The 15,821-nt window shown below is 43.4% G+C and overlaps 1 protein-coding gene across 9 annotated transcripts in view; it reads left to right on the plus strand.

Annotated features, from left to right (window-relative positions):
* HSD17B12 (hydroxysteroid 17-beta dehydrogenase 12) overlaps positions 1-15,821 on the plus strand; it is a 267,862-nt gene that overhangs the window by 172,190 nt on the left and 79,851 nt on the right. Inside the window, exon 1 of one of the 9 annotated variants that reach the window (XM_048483645.1) lies at positions 5,527-5,772. The exons of the other annotated variants lie outside the window; for them this stretch is intronic. Coding sequence (XP_048339602.1) covers positions 5,607-5,772 — 166 coding nt within the window. The 5' untranslated portion in view covers positions 5,527-5,606. Of the gene's footprint in view, positions 1-5,526; positions 5,773-15,821 lie in introns of those variants that run through there. 9 annotated transcript variants of the gene reach the window in all.

The following is a 15,821-nucleotide window of genomic DNA, read 5'->3' on the forward strand; positions in this document are numbered from 1 at the left end:
CATGAAAAGCTTAGGCTACCAATCAGAATGGGTTATCACATCAAAATATAATACAAGGATAGACACCTTTCAGAAAAAACATAAAAAAGTTTTGTTACCTTATCTGATAACAATATATCAATTTCTTGTGCTTCTCAAACTTTTTTTGTAGTCACCACCAACTCCAATAGCAATAATTTAACCTATTTTACTTTCCAGTTTAGGAAAACTTAAAGGCGATGGTTTATCTTTAAAGCTACAGCACTTTTTGAAAACCTTGCCATCCAAGCCTTGATTGACAGAAATCACAATTGAATAACAGTTCAGTATGATTCTGCTGTCTCACTGGGGTGAAATGAAAAAGAGGTGGCTCTTATTATGTAAAAGAGAAAAGTAGCCATTTTGGCCGTGGGTAGAAAATGGTAGGAGGTTTTAGAGCTTATTAAAGTTGCTTTACAATAGCAGGATAACTTGTTTGCTTGCTTTTACACACTAGTTAAGTAAGCAGGAGTGTGGGCATTTAAGGGGAGGTGTTTTCTGGCACTGTTTTTATTCAGGTTGGGATGAACAACATGAATAGCTCATTGTTCAGGAGACAGATCTTTTCACAGGGAGATGGAGAAGGGTAAAGTTGCCCAGTGGTCAACATAGTAGGCAAAGTGCCCAGGGAGCTTAGGCAGGATATGACACCTAACAGGAATGTAGAGGATAAGAGGGAAGCAAACCTAGACCCAGAGGAGTATTACGGTAGAAAAGCAAGGAGGAAGACAGCAACATTTGTATGCATCAACAGTGCAAAATGAGGCTGCTGATGTAAACTCCATGACTCTAGAAGAAAACCAAACAACTGACAAGGAGGATAGCTAATGAGGCCAAGCTAATTTAGGGAAACAGAAATATTAATTCAAAAGTAGGGTATGTCACTGTACTTCAGAGGCTTTCATTCCAGTCACAAAACACTGATTCTAATCCCAAGAACCATCTTTCACATCTGGGATCTATCATTCAAGAGCAGTTTTTCTACTCAAAGGTGACTGTCATTCCAATTACAGAATAATTATGCCAATCCTAGTGATTGTCATTCCACTGTCATGTGAGCCCCCAGAATAATTATGCTACTACCAAGGAGCATCATTCTACCCTGGGATTGGTCATTCCAGTCCCAGAACATTAATTTCCAGAGACTGCCATTCCACTCTGGGGTTGTCATGCCAGATACAGAAGACTTATGTTATTTCTAGGGACTGTAATTTCACACAGGAGGCTTTCATTCAAGTCCCAGACCAGTTTAGTTGGTCTCTGGAGCTGTCATTTGATACCTCGGGATGTCCTCACAGTCCCAGAAGAGTCATGCCACACCTGGATGGTTTTTACAATTTAGGAGCTCTTATTTCAGTATGTTATTCCCAAGGGATTCAGTTTTCAAGTTCAATTATTCCCATCCAAGGGCCTGTTACTTCACTCTTGCGGCTGTCATTCCAATTCCAGAGCCCTAGTGCCACTCCAAAGAACCGTCACTCCACTCTAGAGGCTGTCATTCAAGTTCAGTTATTCCACTTGATGAGCTGTCATTTTAGTCCCAAAATATTTATGCTACTCTTAGGATGGTACTTCCACGTTGGTGGCTGTCATTTCAGACCAAGAACACTTATGGCAATCCATACTATTGTCATTCCACTTTAGGAGTTGTCACTCCAATTCCGGAACACTTGTGCCAGTCCCAAGGGCAATGATTCCACTCTGGGAGTGAACATTATAGTTCCAGAGCACTTTATCTGGTTCCAAGGAATGTGATTCCACTGTGGGATCTATCATTCCAGACCCAGAGCACAGATTCCAGGTCCACAGACCATTGTTCTACTCAGGGGACTATAATTCCCATCCCAGATCACTTGTGCCATTCTCAGGGATTGCCATTCTACTTTGGGGGCTATCATTCCAGCCCAAGAATATTTATGTCATTTTAGGGACTGTAATTCCACTCAGGGGGCTGTCATTTCTGTCCCAGAGCACTTATTGTATTCCCAGTGACTGCCATTCCAGTCCCAGAACAAAAGTGCTACTCTTAGGGACAATCCTTCCATTCTGGTGGATGCCATTCAAGCCCCAAAACATCCACATTTTTTCAGGATGTGTCATTCCACTCAGGGAGCTGTCATTCAAGTCCCATATCAGTTTATCTGGTCTTTGGGAATGCTATCCCACTATTCAGGCTGTCATTCCAGTCCCAGATTAGTTCCTCAGGTGCCAGGAAAACATCATTCTGCTCTGGGAACTATCATTCGAAGTCCTTGAATACTTCCAGTTGAAGGAACAGTGATTTCACTCTGGGAGCTGTCATCTGAGTCCTATGAAACTCATACCACTTTTGGGAACCATCCTTCCAGTGGCATACCTGCCTAGGGACATGGGGTACCCTATGTCCCCGGGTGGCCCTCATTTGGTCACGTGGGGGCGCCACCATTTCAGGGTCATTTGTGTGTTTTTAAATTTTTTGAGTTTTTTCTTACGTTTTGGCCTGCAGGGGGCACATTTTTAAGGCTAGCAGCACCACGATTTCAGGGTACCATCCAGAGACTGTTCTGATGATACCACCCAAATTTGGTGATGTTTGGTTCAGGGGCAGCAAAGTTATGGACCCCCAAAGGGGGTGCCCCCCATCCCAATTGTTTTCAATGGGAGCTAACAGGAGATGGGGGCTGCCCATTTGAGGGACCATAACTTTGGTCCCCCTGAACATAACTTCACCAAACTTGGGTGGAATCATAAGAATAGTTAACAGATGATACCCTGAAAATTTGGTGTCACTAGATTTAAAAATACACCCCTTACAGGCACCCCAAGAAATTTGCCCAAGATTCTTTGTTTTGCAGTGATTTTGCTCCATTGTAGCCAATGGGGAATTTCTGAGTGTGTAGGCAGGCTGCACATTTTTTAAGATAGAGGCACCAGACTTTCAAGGTGGCTCCAGGAGGGCCTCTTGGTAATAACATCCAGGTTTGGAGACCTTTGCTTCTGGGGGTTCAATTTTATGGGCCCCCAAAAGGCTTATTTTGTTTCCCTGCTCCTGCACATGAAAGCCTGCGGGCTGAGTTCTCTCAGAACTCTCTCAACTCGCCCCCCCCCCCACTCCAGAAGCAAAGCTCACCAAGCTTGGATGCTATTACCCAAGACCTCTTGGAGCCACCTTGAAAGTCTGGTGCCTCCATCTTCAAAAAGGAGCAGCCAGTGCTTACACACAGTGCTTACAAACTTGGGTGGTATCATCAGGGCAGTCTTTTGATGATGCCACTAGCTTTAAAAATGCCCTCTCTGCAGGCCAAAAACCACCAAAAATACCCCCCAAAAAACCCAAATACCTTGCATTTGCATTTGTTCATATTTGGGCAGGACATAATTGGAAACTTTTTGTCCAAATTTGCCCAGATTCCAGCTGAATCTGGTATTTGTTTCATCTGAATCTCCAACCCTCAAAACTTTCAATTTTGTTTTAACCGGGAACCCCAGATTCTCCCTTTAAGGTAGATTTAAAAGAAGAATCTGAGCTCCCTAGTTTAAACACCATTGAAAGTGATGCTGTTTGGGGGTGGATTCCACTGGAGGTGTTTTGTGAGAGATTATGCTGACATTTGTTTGGTAAATGTTTTGCTGGGGGTGATTTGTGAGAGATTTACATGCTTAATACCCACTTGCACTGGCTTGGAGTTGTTTCTCAGGCTAACAACCTACCTCATAGGGTTGTTGTGATTAGGAAATTAGGAAAAGAGTTGGTGTGGAGAGAGCCATGTATGTTTTGCTGGGAGTGTGAGGTGTTTTGTGAGCTGGTGGAAAAAATCATTGTTTGGTCATGGTGGGGGAGGGTGGCTGCCCATACGCCGGGGGGGGGGGGGCGCCAAACTCAGGTTTTGTCCCCGGGCACCAGTTTGCCTAGGTACGCCCCTGCATCCTTCTACTCTGGGGTCTGTCATTCCACTTCCAGGATATCTATGCCAATCCTAGAGTCTGTCATTCCAGATTACTTAGATTACTTTATCTGGGCCCAAAGGCCTTCATTCTAGCGAGGGGGTGGGGTGGAGGGGCTATCATTTCAGTCCCAGAGCAGTTTATATGATCTCAGGGCTGTCATTCCACCCTGGGGGCTGCCATTCCGGTCCAGAAAAGTTTAGATGGTCCCAGGAGCCATCACTACACTCTAGGGCTGTCTTTCCATGCCCATAACAGAAATGCTGCTTCCAAGGGTTGTCCCAGAGTAATATTTTTCAGTCTGGGGGCTTTCATTTCAATCCCAGAGCAGTTTATCTGGACGAAGGGACTGGCATTCTACTCTCGGGGCTGTCATCTCAGTCCAAGAGCAATGTATATGGTCCAACAGGTAATCATTCCACTGAGGGGGTTCTCTTTCCAGTTCCAGAATAGCTATGAAACTCCAAGGGATTGTCATTCTACTCTGGGGGCTGTTTGAGATCCAGAACACTTATGCTACTTCCAGAGAACCATCACTCCACTTGGGGGGGGGGCATCATTCTAGTCCCAGAGCAGGAATTCCAATCCTGTCATTCCACTCTGAGTGGCTGTTGTTTCAGTCCCAAAGAAGTTTATCTTGGTCCAGGGACTATTCAGTCTGAGGACTGTAATTCCATGCCCAGGATAGGTTTTCAGAATCTGTTTTGAAATTTCACTGCAACTTTTCTCAATAATAGAAGGAAAAGTTGAGGACAGCAGGAAAAGGGGAAGGCACAACATCAGATGTGTTGATTCAATCAAGGAAATCACGGTGCTCCATTTGCAAGGAGTTTAACAGGACATGTTAGAGCTCTTTAATTCATAGGGCTGCCATAAGTTGAAAGAGACTTGAACATTCACAAAACACACAGAATGTATTTCAACTGAGCCTATGTAAGTAAATCTGCATTTCTGACTCTAATTATATCCAAAGGTTTTCAAACAAATTCCTTACCCGCCCCCACGAGCATTCTTGTCATTCCCTTAACTACATCCCCTTCCGGGAAGTAGCCACCTAGGATTTTCTCCAATAAAAATAGTTAGTTTGTCCTTGGTGAATACAAAGGGATCTTTTGTTTCACTTCTCCATCTGCTGCTGCATATTTAGAACAGATAATTTCCGAGTGGGCTACACCGCCTGCCTGCCCGTCTTCTGATCCAAATCATATTTCGTATCTCTCTTCGCTCCACTTTGCCCTGGATTTCGTTCTCCGCACGGCGACACACTTGATTCTCCCACTTCTTTAATCGATCTGCCTCGATTGCGCTACTTACTCGGAACGCAGCGCTTTGTCGCGAATGAATGAAGCCTCCGCCAATAGGAGACGGAGGACCAGCCCAGCAAGTACGCGCGTGCAGAGGCGCTTTTTCGAAGGCCCTAAACAATCTCTCGAGAGGCGACGGACTACTTCACCCCCACCCGCCAGCAGCGTTGCGCGAGCTTGAGCCGCCCCCGTGGCCATGTAACAGCCAATGAAAAGCGCGAATGGGATTGAATGCACTGCCTGGCAGCCAGTAGCCACGGAGAGGGGGCGGGGCTGTCCTGAGAGACCGGTCCAGCGGAAGCCGGTAGAGTTCAGTCTCGCCCTGTCTCTCTCAGTAGTTGTTGGGGCCGCCTTTGCGTCATGGAGGCCGTCGAAGCTTCCTCGGGTTCCGACCTTTTCTTCTGGGCCGGGCTGGTGACTGCCGCCTACTTTGTGTTGAGGTTCCTCTACCATGTGGTGAATGGCGTCCGCTTATGGGTTGTGGGTGACCCTAAAGCAGTGGGGCCGCATCTGGGCACCTGGGCGGGTGAGTCTGCTTTCTCTGCGTACTTCCGGGGTGCACCCCTGGGCCTCGGCCCCAGTCGCTCTGCTCCTCTTCTGCCTTCCTTTCTCCCTATTTCTGCCTTTCCTCGCACACGGCTCTTGTCAGCTCGTCTCTGGATGGGTCTCTTGTGGAAAAGTGCGCCCGCACATTCCTCCCACTCTTGGCCCAGTCCTCCTTCTCCAGCCCAACAATTTTTACCATGACACTTTTGTCGGGTCTTTCACCCACTTCTCAGAGCCGGTTCCCCCTTTCTTCTCTTCTCTCTTAGAAATTGCGGCCAGCCATACTCAAGGTTACAATAACAGATTAGTTTAGCAAACTGTTATAAAATCCATGTTATAACGTTGTGAGTACTGTTATCATGGGAAAATTATTTGTTCTAAACAAAAATACAGTGAAAAGTGCATGCTGGTTGTGAGTGTGTTCTTGTACTTCTTGTGTATTCTGTTGTACTTGTTGAACGGTGATTTCGAGTTCTTTGATATAAAGAAAAGGGTTCATATACTGTTCTTTATCCTTTTATTGCTGTTTGTTCAACTTCCCTCAAAGAGAAACGAGGGTGATGGATTTATACCACTTGCTGATACAATCGGGTTAAGTAGACTGATTTTGTGTCATCCACATAGACTCTTAAAATTTTGAACCTGCAGGCCCCAGAATTAAAGTACTAAAGTAAGTAAAGAAGAACTAAGTCCAGTAGGAAATCAGCCTGATAAAATTAACTACAGAATAGGTGTGTGTGTTTAGAATTTCTGCTTGCATACCTGATATTCCTTTGCCAGTGTGCATCAGGTATGCATCACAAGCTTTTAAGCAATGAGTTTAAATTGCTTGTTTCTTATTGGTGCAGGTTCTGATTCAGGGATGTTTATTTTAATCAAACTCTTAATTAAACAGAGCCACTATAATTATTGTCTTTTTATATGCTTTGTTCCCTGAGTTGATAGGGGTGGGGTGAAATGCTTGTGTTGGCAATAACTTTTATGTGTGTGTGTGTGTGTGTGTGTGTGTGTGTGTATGTATATGTGTATATATGTGTGTGTGTATATATGTGTGTGTGTGTGTGTATATGTGAATATATATGTGTGTGTATATATGTGTGTGTGTGTGTATATATGTGTGTGTGTGTATATTTGTTCTAAAAATATATGTATATATACACAGACATACATACACACAAGTGCCTCTAAACACAAATGGGTGCTCTGGATTTTCCATGTTTGGTGTCACATTTTGCCTTTAATAGATAGTGGGACTTCTCTCCTTTAGAATGTTTTGTTAGCCCTATCTACTCTCAAGGGTACTCTGTGTACCATATTGGGGTTTCTCCATCGTCCTGGGCCAATAGTCCAGATGACGCCTCCACTGTGTAACAGAGGATTGGGATTGCTACCAGTGCAACAGAAGGGGTGTGCATATAGTACTCAACCCAGTTTCTTGCGAAATTGTAAATAGATTCAATTGCTTACACAATTCAATAGCAGTTATCTATATCAAACTATATCAAATTATTTTTCCCTTGCTTTTATTTTACAGTCCACTTTGACTTCAGTCACTTGTTAGTTTTTCTGGTTATGATTTTATGTGCATGTGAGAAAGAGTTTTTTTATTTTTGACACCAGAAAAACAGAAGTTGATGTGTTTGAAAAATTGATGCTTGTTGAGCTAGTTAATAAGAAAGCAAAGCGTGTTTTAAATATGTGCAGTAGCTTAGAGGTATTTATTTTCTTTGAGTTGTCTCTACTTAGGGAAGAAATTTACAAGGAATTTGTGTCATCTTGCTAGCCTCCCTTGCGTTCCTTCTCCCTTTCCCCTTTGTTTCCTCCCCCCCCCCCCCAATACTTGCCAAGCAGGATTTACCAATAGATGTTTTACTATTATTGATTCTATTGTAATTGATTGTTGGTTTGATTGCTCTGAGCCTGCTGTGGTGAGGAGAGGGGGCCTGCAGCAGGTTGGGGTGGGTGCCTGACCTGGCGACCCCTCAGCAGGCTGGGGGTGGGTGCCTGGACTGAGGAGTCCGCAGCAAGCAGGGATGGGTGCATGGACTGGCAATGTCGCAGCAGGATGGGATGGGCTCACGCACTGGTGAGCCCTCAGTGGGATGGGGGTGTCTGGCCATGGGCTCGCCAAGCCGGATCAGGAGCAAGGGGAAGGTTTGAGTTAGGTCTAGAATCTTGAAGCAATAAACAGACCCTGTATTGTTGATCAGCAGCATTTATTGATACGCAACGAAGCACCCAGCTTGGAAAAGCCAGTTCTGCCGAACCTGGCTTTTGCTACCCGCTTTATTCAGAAATAAATCCCCCCCTCCTGTTTTTCTAAGAAACATAAGAAAGAATTATTCCAGAGCGTAGGCCTCCCAAGTTGGTGATCGGTAGAGATAGAGCCTCCTGCCCCCACAGGACAACAGAAACATCTCGCTTCCCATGGGACCAAAAGTGTCAGTGGAAACCTAGTTATCTACTGAGTGTGAGAAGTCATAAAAGAAGGTAAAGGAAAGAATACCCACATTAACATATAACAGGCTGGTTATATATATCTTGCAGCGATTACATTGTGTTAGGAATGCATCTCAATCAATGTGATACAATTCCTGGCAATATTTTTTGTAACAGCTTCAACAGGCTAGGAATGCACCTCAATCAACTAGGTGCATCCCTGACAGTTTGCCTCAACTGGTTCATGGACCTGGTAAGACCTTTCAAGAGGCCAGATCTGGCCCCGGGCCACATGTTTGACACAGCAATGCTGTTGATCAGGGGTGTCAAACTAAAAAATCCATCTGAATATTCCGTTTACAACAGAGGCACACCAGATACCTCAAAGACGCCTATGTTTGGGCACAAAGCCAACAGACATAGTGCATTCCCCAGAAATTGGTGTGTGCTATGTAACTGTATCATCTGATAATACATTCATGAATTGCCTATTGTTTTTAAAGACCATTAATTTTGTTATCCCATCACTTCTTGTTTCATTTACCCTTTTTTCTTAGAGTATGAATAACTGTTTCTTTATTCAGGATCATTTGTCAGAGTCTCTTTCCGCACTGTCTTAAATGCTGAATTGAGCTGGGGACAGACTGGGGGGATTTTACAAATCTAAAGGAAGTTCCAGAAAAATCTGAAATCTAAGAAAAATAAGTTGGGGGATTAAACGTCTCCAAAATAACAGAAACAATGTCTGCCGTTTTAATAAAACAATGTCCGTGGAACATTTAATGAGTGTTGGGGGTTGCTAACCAACCACATTCTATTGTTGGGCCTTCTAAGCACTGTTTATTGTAAAGCAAATACCTGGGTTATCTGGAAAGCGGAAACAGCTCTGGAAAAACTCTCACTCCACTGTCATCTCCCCTGGTGGGAAGAGGAAGGCACAGCAGTTTTTACCAAAAACTCACTCCCCACATAACTCAGACTGGTGATGTTGGCCACCATGCAACTTTACCCAGCGTTGCTGTGCAGCAGCCATCATATAACTGTACCTGGCCACTATACTGTCACAGAGTAGACCTGATTCAACGTAAGGTGTGTTACATTGGTAGGCAATTCAGCTTCAGCAGACCACAGCAGTGGCAGTATACTTTGATAAATAAGCAGACCACACCAGAAGTGGTTAACTTCAATGAAGGCTTTCATCTTTAGTGCAGCTATTTACAAAGTATATACAAAAATCAGAGAACAGTCTGACAGCATGTTACTCAGAAACTCCTTATACACACCAACAACAAGCTAACACACCTACAAATACTTTATACAGATGTCAGCCAATCATCTTAAAGGTCAGCTGTCCGGTTTCAGTAAGTTTCAGCTAGACCTTTGACAGTTGCATTAACCATCATCCTCTGGGAAGATCTGTCACTTAGATCATTGTGATCATTCTGCTCACAAGATGCTGTCAATTAATTACTATCTCTGACATACACAGCCTATCCTAATGTGGGTCACTGCATAGCTCTCTGACATTTTTCCCAGGGAGAGGTTGCCAGGCCAAGGAAATGAGGGAAAGTTGAAGGCAGGGGTGCAGATGAAGGTCAGTGGACTGGTGGGAAGGAGAGAAGGAAAAAGACCCAGAAGCAGCTATTTCTCATATGGGCCAAGCCCAGTGCTAGTAGCAACTGCCACACATCTGCCTGCCTGATACTGTCAGCCACCATGCAGCAAGGACTGTCCCTGAACTTGTAGCCATCATGTATCTTATTCATACTTTTCACTGGAAGAGACTACCAGAGGGTGGGGAGGATGGAAAACTGAAAACAGAGGGGCAGATAAAGGTAGTTGGAGAAGCTAAGGGAAAGCTAAGAAAAGCTGGCAGGGAAAGGAACATGGAAATAATGGTGGAGGAGATACAGGGGGAAATGAGATGTCCCCCTGCAAGTTGTTATGAGTCTATTAAAGCTTTACCATAGTTCACAACCAAATAATACTTTTCTAAGCTAAAAAGCCTCAGATGCTGTAACCTGTTTTTCCAGCCTCTTGAACATTTTGATTTTTCTTTTCTGGACACCTAAACCTGTCATGTTATTAGAGTTGCCTATCCTGACTAGCACTGGTTTTCTGGGCTCCAAGATAGAAACATTTAATATAATCTATGGGGTTTGAATTTGGGACCTTTTGTCAGCAAAGCAGATGCTGTACCACTGAATTTTGGATCCAGTTAAGTTTTTCTAAGTTGGAGATCCTTTTGAGCTGTGGTGTGATCACAAGGGCATGCAGTGTTTCAAACACAGCTGTTCTTTAGACTTCTTTACATGTTACAAGTAGATTTATTCTCATTACCAGTGATCACTGACGTTCAATTTATCATTTTTATTATCTGTCCACAATAATTTTTCATCACAATTGATGTTGTGAAGTTAATAATTTTTTTGCCTCAATTTGAATGTTATGGAGTTTTATTTTACATTAAATGACAGTTTCCATTTTGTTGACCTTCTACCCGGTTTAGACACAATGGCCTTTTGCACATGTTTGGTCTTTTCGGGTTGAGCATACATGATCTTCAGATCAGATTCTCAATTGTACACATGTTTCTCCCTCTTCAGAACTTACTGCTCTGCAGATCAGAGAAGCCATGTGGTTTTCAAGAGTGAACGAAGCATGATTGTTTTCCTGCCTGCACAAGAAATGCACAGCAGTATGTATTCTGCTTCCTTTGACTTTTCTGCTCATTCCCGCCTTCCCCCACCCAGGCAGGAGCAATTCTGCTGCAACTTCTGGGGGATCGATAGAGCCCCCCCCTTTTAATTTTGTCATCTGAGCAGAGGAACTCCTTTAGTGAATCCCCAGCAAATAGTTGTCACCACAGATGGCAGCAACACTGGATGAGGAGCCAGTTGCCAAGAACTGGTGGCACAAGGTACGTCATCATCCAGGAAATCAGCCAACAGTGCAATTTGGCTGGGACTCGGAGCAGTCTGTAGGGGCCTTCAGGCTTTCCAGAATGTGGCACAGGGATGCCATTCCCTAGTGTAAACAGACAGTACAACAGTGAAGGGACACATCAGTCACAAAGGAGGAACCCTAATGCACTCCCTACACAGGAAAGCACTGCCATTGTTGAGCTGGACTGAAAGGAACTTAAATTTTAAAGCGGAGTCTCAAATATATAGACAGACTGGCTAAGCCGCACAGCTTGGATCAGAGCAAATGGTGCCTGAATCGGTCAGTTTTGTGGGTCATTGTGGAAAGGTTTGGAGAACCAGCTGGAACCTTTTTGCAATGCAGAAAAATTGCCAGGTGACGCCCTTTTACCCCCACTTCCATGGCCTTCAAGCGGAGGGGACAGATGTCTTACGGTGGTCGCACTGCCTTCTGTACTCTTTTCTACCCCTTCCCTTAACAGGAAAGGTCATTCACAAGATAAAGGAGGAGAGCAATAGTGATTTTCATGGTTCCTCCCTGACCATGAAGGTCCTGGTTTTTAGACTTAATAAACTTAGCTCAGGGGCCTCCCTGGAGACTGCTGATGCATGCACACTTACTGATGCAGGGACTGGTCATTTATCCAAATCCAACCTAGCTGCAATTAGTGGTCAGCTCCCCCAGTGGTGCAGAGGTTTCCCACCTGGAGTTTAGGCAAAGTGTTGTGGGCATTGACTAAAAGACCCCTTGAAACTCTTAGGAGAGTGGAATTTAGAATATTTAACTTGGAAGGTGGTTTTTCTGGTCACCTCAACTAGAGTTTCAGAAATGGGTGCCCTTTACATCAGAAAAGAATTATACACCTTTCATAAGGTATCTGTGACTCTCAGACTGGATCCTTCCTTTGTGCCAAAGATATGTTTGGCTTATCACCTGAACCAGCAGGTAATTCTACCCTCCTTCTGCCTGAAGCCAACTCATCCTAGGGAGAAGGAGTGACACGCCTTAGACTCTGTAGTTCCTTAAGAATGTATATGGACAGAACGAAGAAACTGAGACATTCAGGTGCTTTATTTGTTCTATACAGTCAAATTAATGTGGGATAAAACTTCTAAGGCCTTTTTTTTCCTAATTGGATCAAATTATATGTGAAAGCGGCATATGAAACACAAGGTCTCTAGGTCCCACATCAGATTACAGCCCATTCGACCCGAGCAGCTGTGACATCAGCGGCCTTCACCACCAGAGCTCCAATCAAGGAAATCTGTAGGGTGGCAACGTGGTTGTCTTTTTCAACCTTTGTACTTCACTACCAACTGGGCCAACAGAATTCAGTCAAGGGAGCCTTCAGGAAGAGAGTCCTGTTGCAAGACTCTTAAGGTATGCCAGTATTTCTTACCAGCTGTTGTTTATCTCCTTACCCTGTTTATCAAGCTCAGGTATATGAGTGAGCCCCACTTATGAAGAATGACACATTGGAATTGCTATGAAGGTGTCTTCTCTACAGTGGGGCGAAGTTATCCACTTCACAGTTGGTCCAATGTGTCATTTTTGCTTCCTGCTTTGCTCCCAAGCTGCTTCTGTTTATTCCCACTTTATATTCTCTAGTCATCCTGCTATATAGTTCTTCAGTATTTGAAACTCTTGAAACAAGATGCAGATATGTCTTTTCTTGAGCCATAATAGACTATCAAGAAGCTTTTGGACAAGGAATGTCTGATTTTCTGCGAATGTCTTTTAAAAAAGTGTTTAAGAGGGAGTGGGAAAATGGTTAAGATAAAGTCTCACCATGAATTCTTAAGGGCAATCTAAAGACTGTAATTAAATAAGTAAACCTGGTAAGGCAGGAAGACAGCAAACCATAGGTTGTGGTTGAAATGTAATGGCAAACTGTACCTTGTCACATTTTTTTCATTATTTAGTATTGTGTAAAGAGAGGAGAAAAGAAGAAAGAGCACATGAGCCAGAGGTCCCCTCCTCCCTCAGTCTTGACCTTGTTTATTATTATGTTGGTACACAGAGTTGTATGTTTCACTCATTCTTTTGCAAGAAATGTGCATATCTCATTGTGGAAAGAGTTGTAAAAAATACAATATGAGTCTCTTTTTCCTCCCATGAAGTAAAAAGGGAAGACCAAACTATGGACTTTCGTTTACCCCATTCTCTTAACTGGACTCCCATTGAAACCTCAATAATTTTACAGCTTTCCCCCTGGTCTAGAAAGGATTAAGAAGTTGGGACCAAAGCCATGATGAAATGTAAAGCTAACAAACAGTGGGTTGGATCTGATGGTTGGGAACCGTAACTGGCAGTTGCAGTCTTTCCTACATTTCCCAATCTACAGCAGCACTAACCCTGGAGAATTTTATTCCAGGGATTATAGAACTTATATGGACTAATAGTCATGTGAGATGGGAGCTTGCAGTTTTAAGGGAGCATTGGCAAGATCTGTGATCCTTGAGTTGCTGGGTCAAACTACATTTCTGATGGTGCTACTGGTCAAATTCCAGTGACCATGGGACTTTTTCATCGGTCTGGCCTCATAGTTGTTCGGGTTATTCTCTGATTTCTGCATGCGTTTTTGTCCTTTAGTTTTTATTTAACACCCCCCCCCCCCCGGTTTTTTTTCTGGTTCTTTTGAGACCACTTTTACCCTGGCCTTTTTCTGGAAGCCATTTATGAGTCTCCTTTTTCCTTGTGTGTAATGAATGGTTCTGTTGGCTTTCTTTGTCCCACTCATCTCCAGCCCACTTTCCAATGATTGGATTGCCATAATTGTCAAACTCCTCCCTCTCTTCTCTCCTGTCCTGAAGACAAGTAGTTTCATTTTTGATTTACAAATAAAAAAATCAAATCTGATATTGATATATCAGCATACCATTGTAACACTAGGTTTTTAGCAGGTTTTCCGAGTTCCCAAGTTTTATGTATTTTTTAAAAGAAGTCTCTAGTTCATTCCCTCATGAAGATATTCCTTCCCCTTTGTATTTCCACTAGAGATATTTTTAAAATGGAAGCTGGGAAAGAACCTACTAAACCTACCATTAGTGTGATAGATTGATAAATAATATTTTAGTAGTGATTTTTAAAAAAAATGCAACCATGTTATTAACCATGTTGATATGAGAATGGATCAACATTAAAACAAGGAGAGCTATGACACCACCAATAATGGCAACACCCTCCCTTGAAAACCCTGATTATAAAAAGCACATGTACAAGAAAATGAAATGATTCCACAACTATGAAAATGCAGAGGGAAGGCAGGTGTATGGACAAACTGCCCAGATGGATTCCAGATCTTGTGGACAGACTGCCATGAAAATCAGAAATGCTGACCATGAAAAAGCCCTAAATAATATTCAAACCCCAGAATAAACATTCTTAGTTGCCTTCAGACCATGGCAGTCTTGTTGAAACAAAGCAGTTATGAGCCTCCAGTGCTTGAATGGGAGACAACTTGAGAAGAACATCATGTACGCCACTTTGAGTTCCTTGGAAGAAAGACAGGATATAATAACCAAGAATTTGTTTTGCTATTTAATTTCCTGGTTCTGACTTTGAGTATGTTATGGGAAATGCCCCAAATTGTCAAAGGGTAGAGATCTTTGTTAGAATTGTTAGACAGAAGTGTAAAATATGTAAGTAGTCCTGCTTTAGGGAAAGGGGTCTGGGATGTATATTTTACAAATATATTAACTTTACCTCTTGGGAGCTTTGAGAATGACTTGTATTGGGTTTTGTAGCTGCACAAACCCACTCTGAAGGGTTGTCTCACGGTGTGGGAAGTTCAAAAAAGTTTTTTAAAATGACTCACCTAAAACTTTCCCATAAAGGAGAATAGAGTGTATCTCTATCAGCAATTCCGCTGGCACATGGAGGCCAACCAGGCTCTGGAGGATGACTAAGGTTGGCCCCACCTCCGGAATCCCCACCACCACACTGACACAGCTGGGGCCCCGTGGGAGCACCAATGTGAGGCCGGGTGTCGTGGCCAGATGTCACAGGGTGCCGCAGCAGTCAGGTACCAGTGGATTTGCCCCTCCATTGGGGTAAGTGCCCCAGGGAGGGCGTTTTCGCCAGTCTAAGCTCATGCTACCTCTAGAGGGGGATTCAGCCCCTTCTCTGGATTGAACTGCCCAAATTCTTAATTTGAAAATACCTTGATGCACTAACACTGCAGGCTTGCCGGTCCAAGCACCTCCCAGTGCTATTTTGGGGCCATCCAAGGCACACCACCTCTCACAGACCCAGCCCAACCAAGTCACATTTGTATAATAACCGGACCTCACAACAAATGAGTTTGGCACTCCTGATCTAGGTAGTTCTTCTGAGAACATTTGACCAATCTAATAAAGAAAATGTTACGCTGTCGTCTGTTGGCGAAACATTTTGGTTAGAAAAATTGTCCCTTTGAAACAGTGTATTTTGATGGTAGAGGGAAGCTCTCAATATATTGTTACATAGCATCCTCTATTGGTTAACCTGTGCAATTACTTTATGGACATAGCTGTAACATTCCATTCAAAGCTCTGTTCTCCTCAATTATATCATCAAACAGTTCATCGCAACAGTGAAAGTTGATATTTATATATTTTCATAATGTGTCTAATACAGTGGTTTATGCAGAGTTATGCAAAGGAGTATTTTCAAATGTGGTACTGT

The sequence above is a fragment of the Sphaerodactylus townsendi genome, linkage group LG02 (assembly GCF_021028975.2).
Source record: "Sphaerodactylus townsendi isolate TG3544 linkage group LG02, MPM_Stown_v2.3, whole genome shotgun sequence".
Classification (NCBI taxonomy): Eukaryota; Metazoa; Chordata; class Lepidosauria; order Squamata; family Sphaerodactylidae; genus Sphaerodactylus; species Sphaerodactylus townsendi.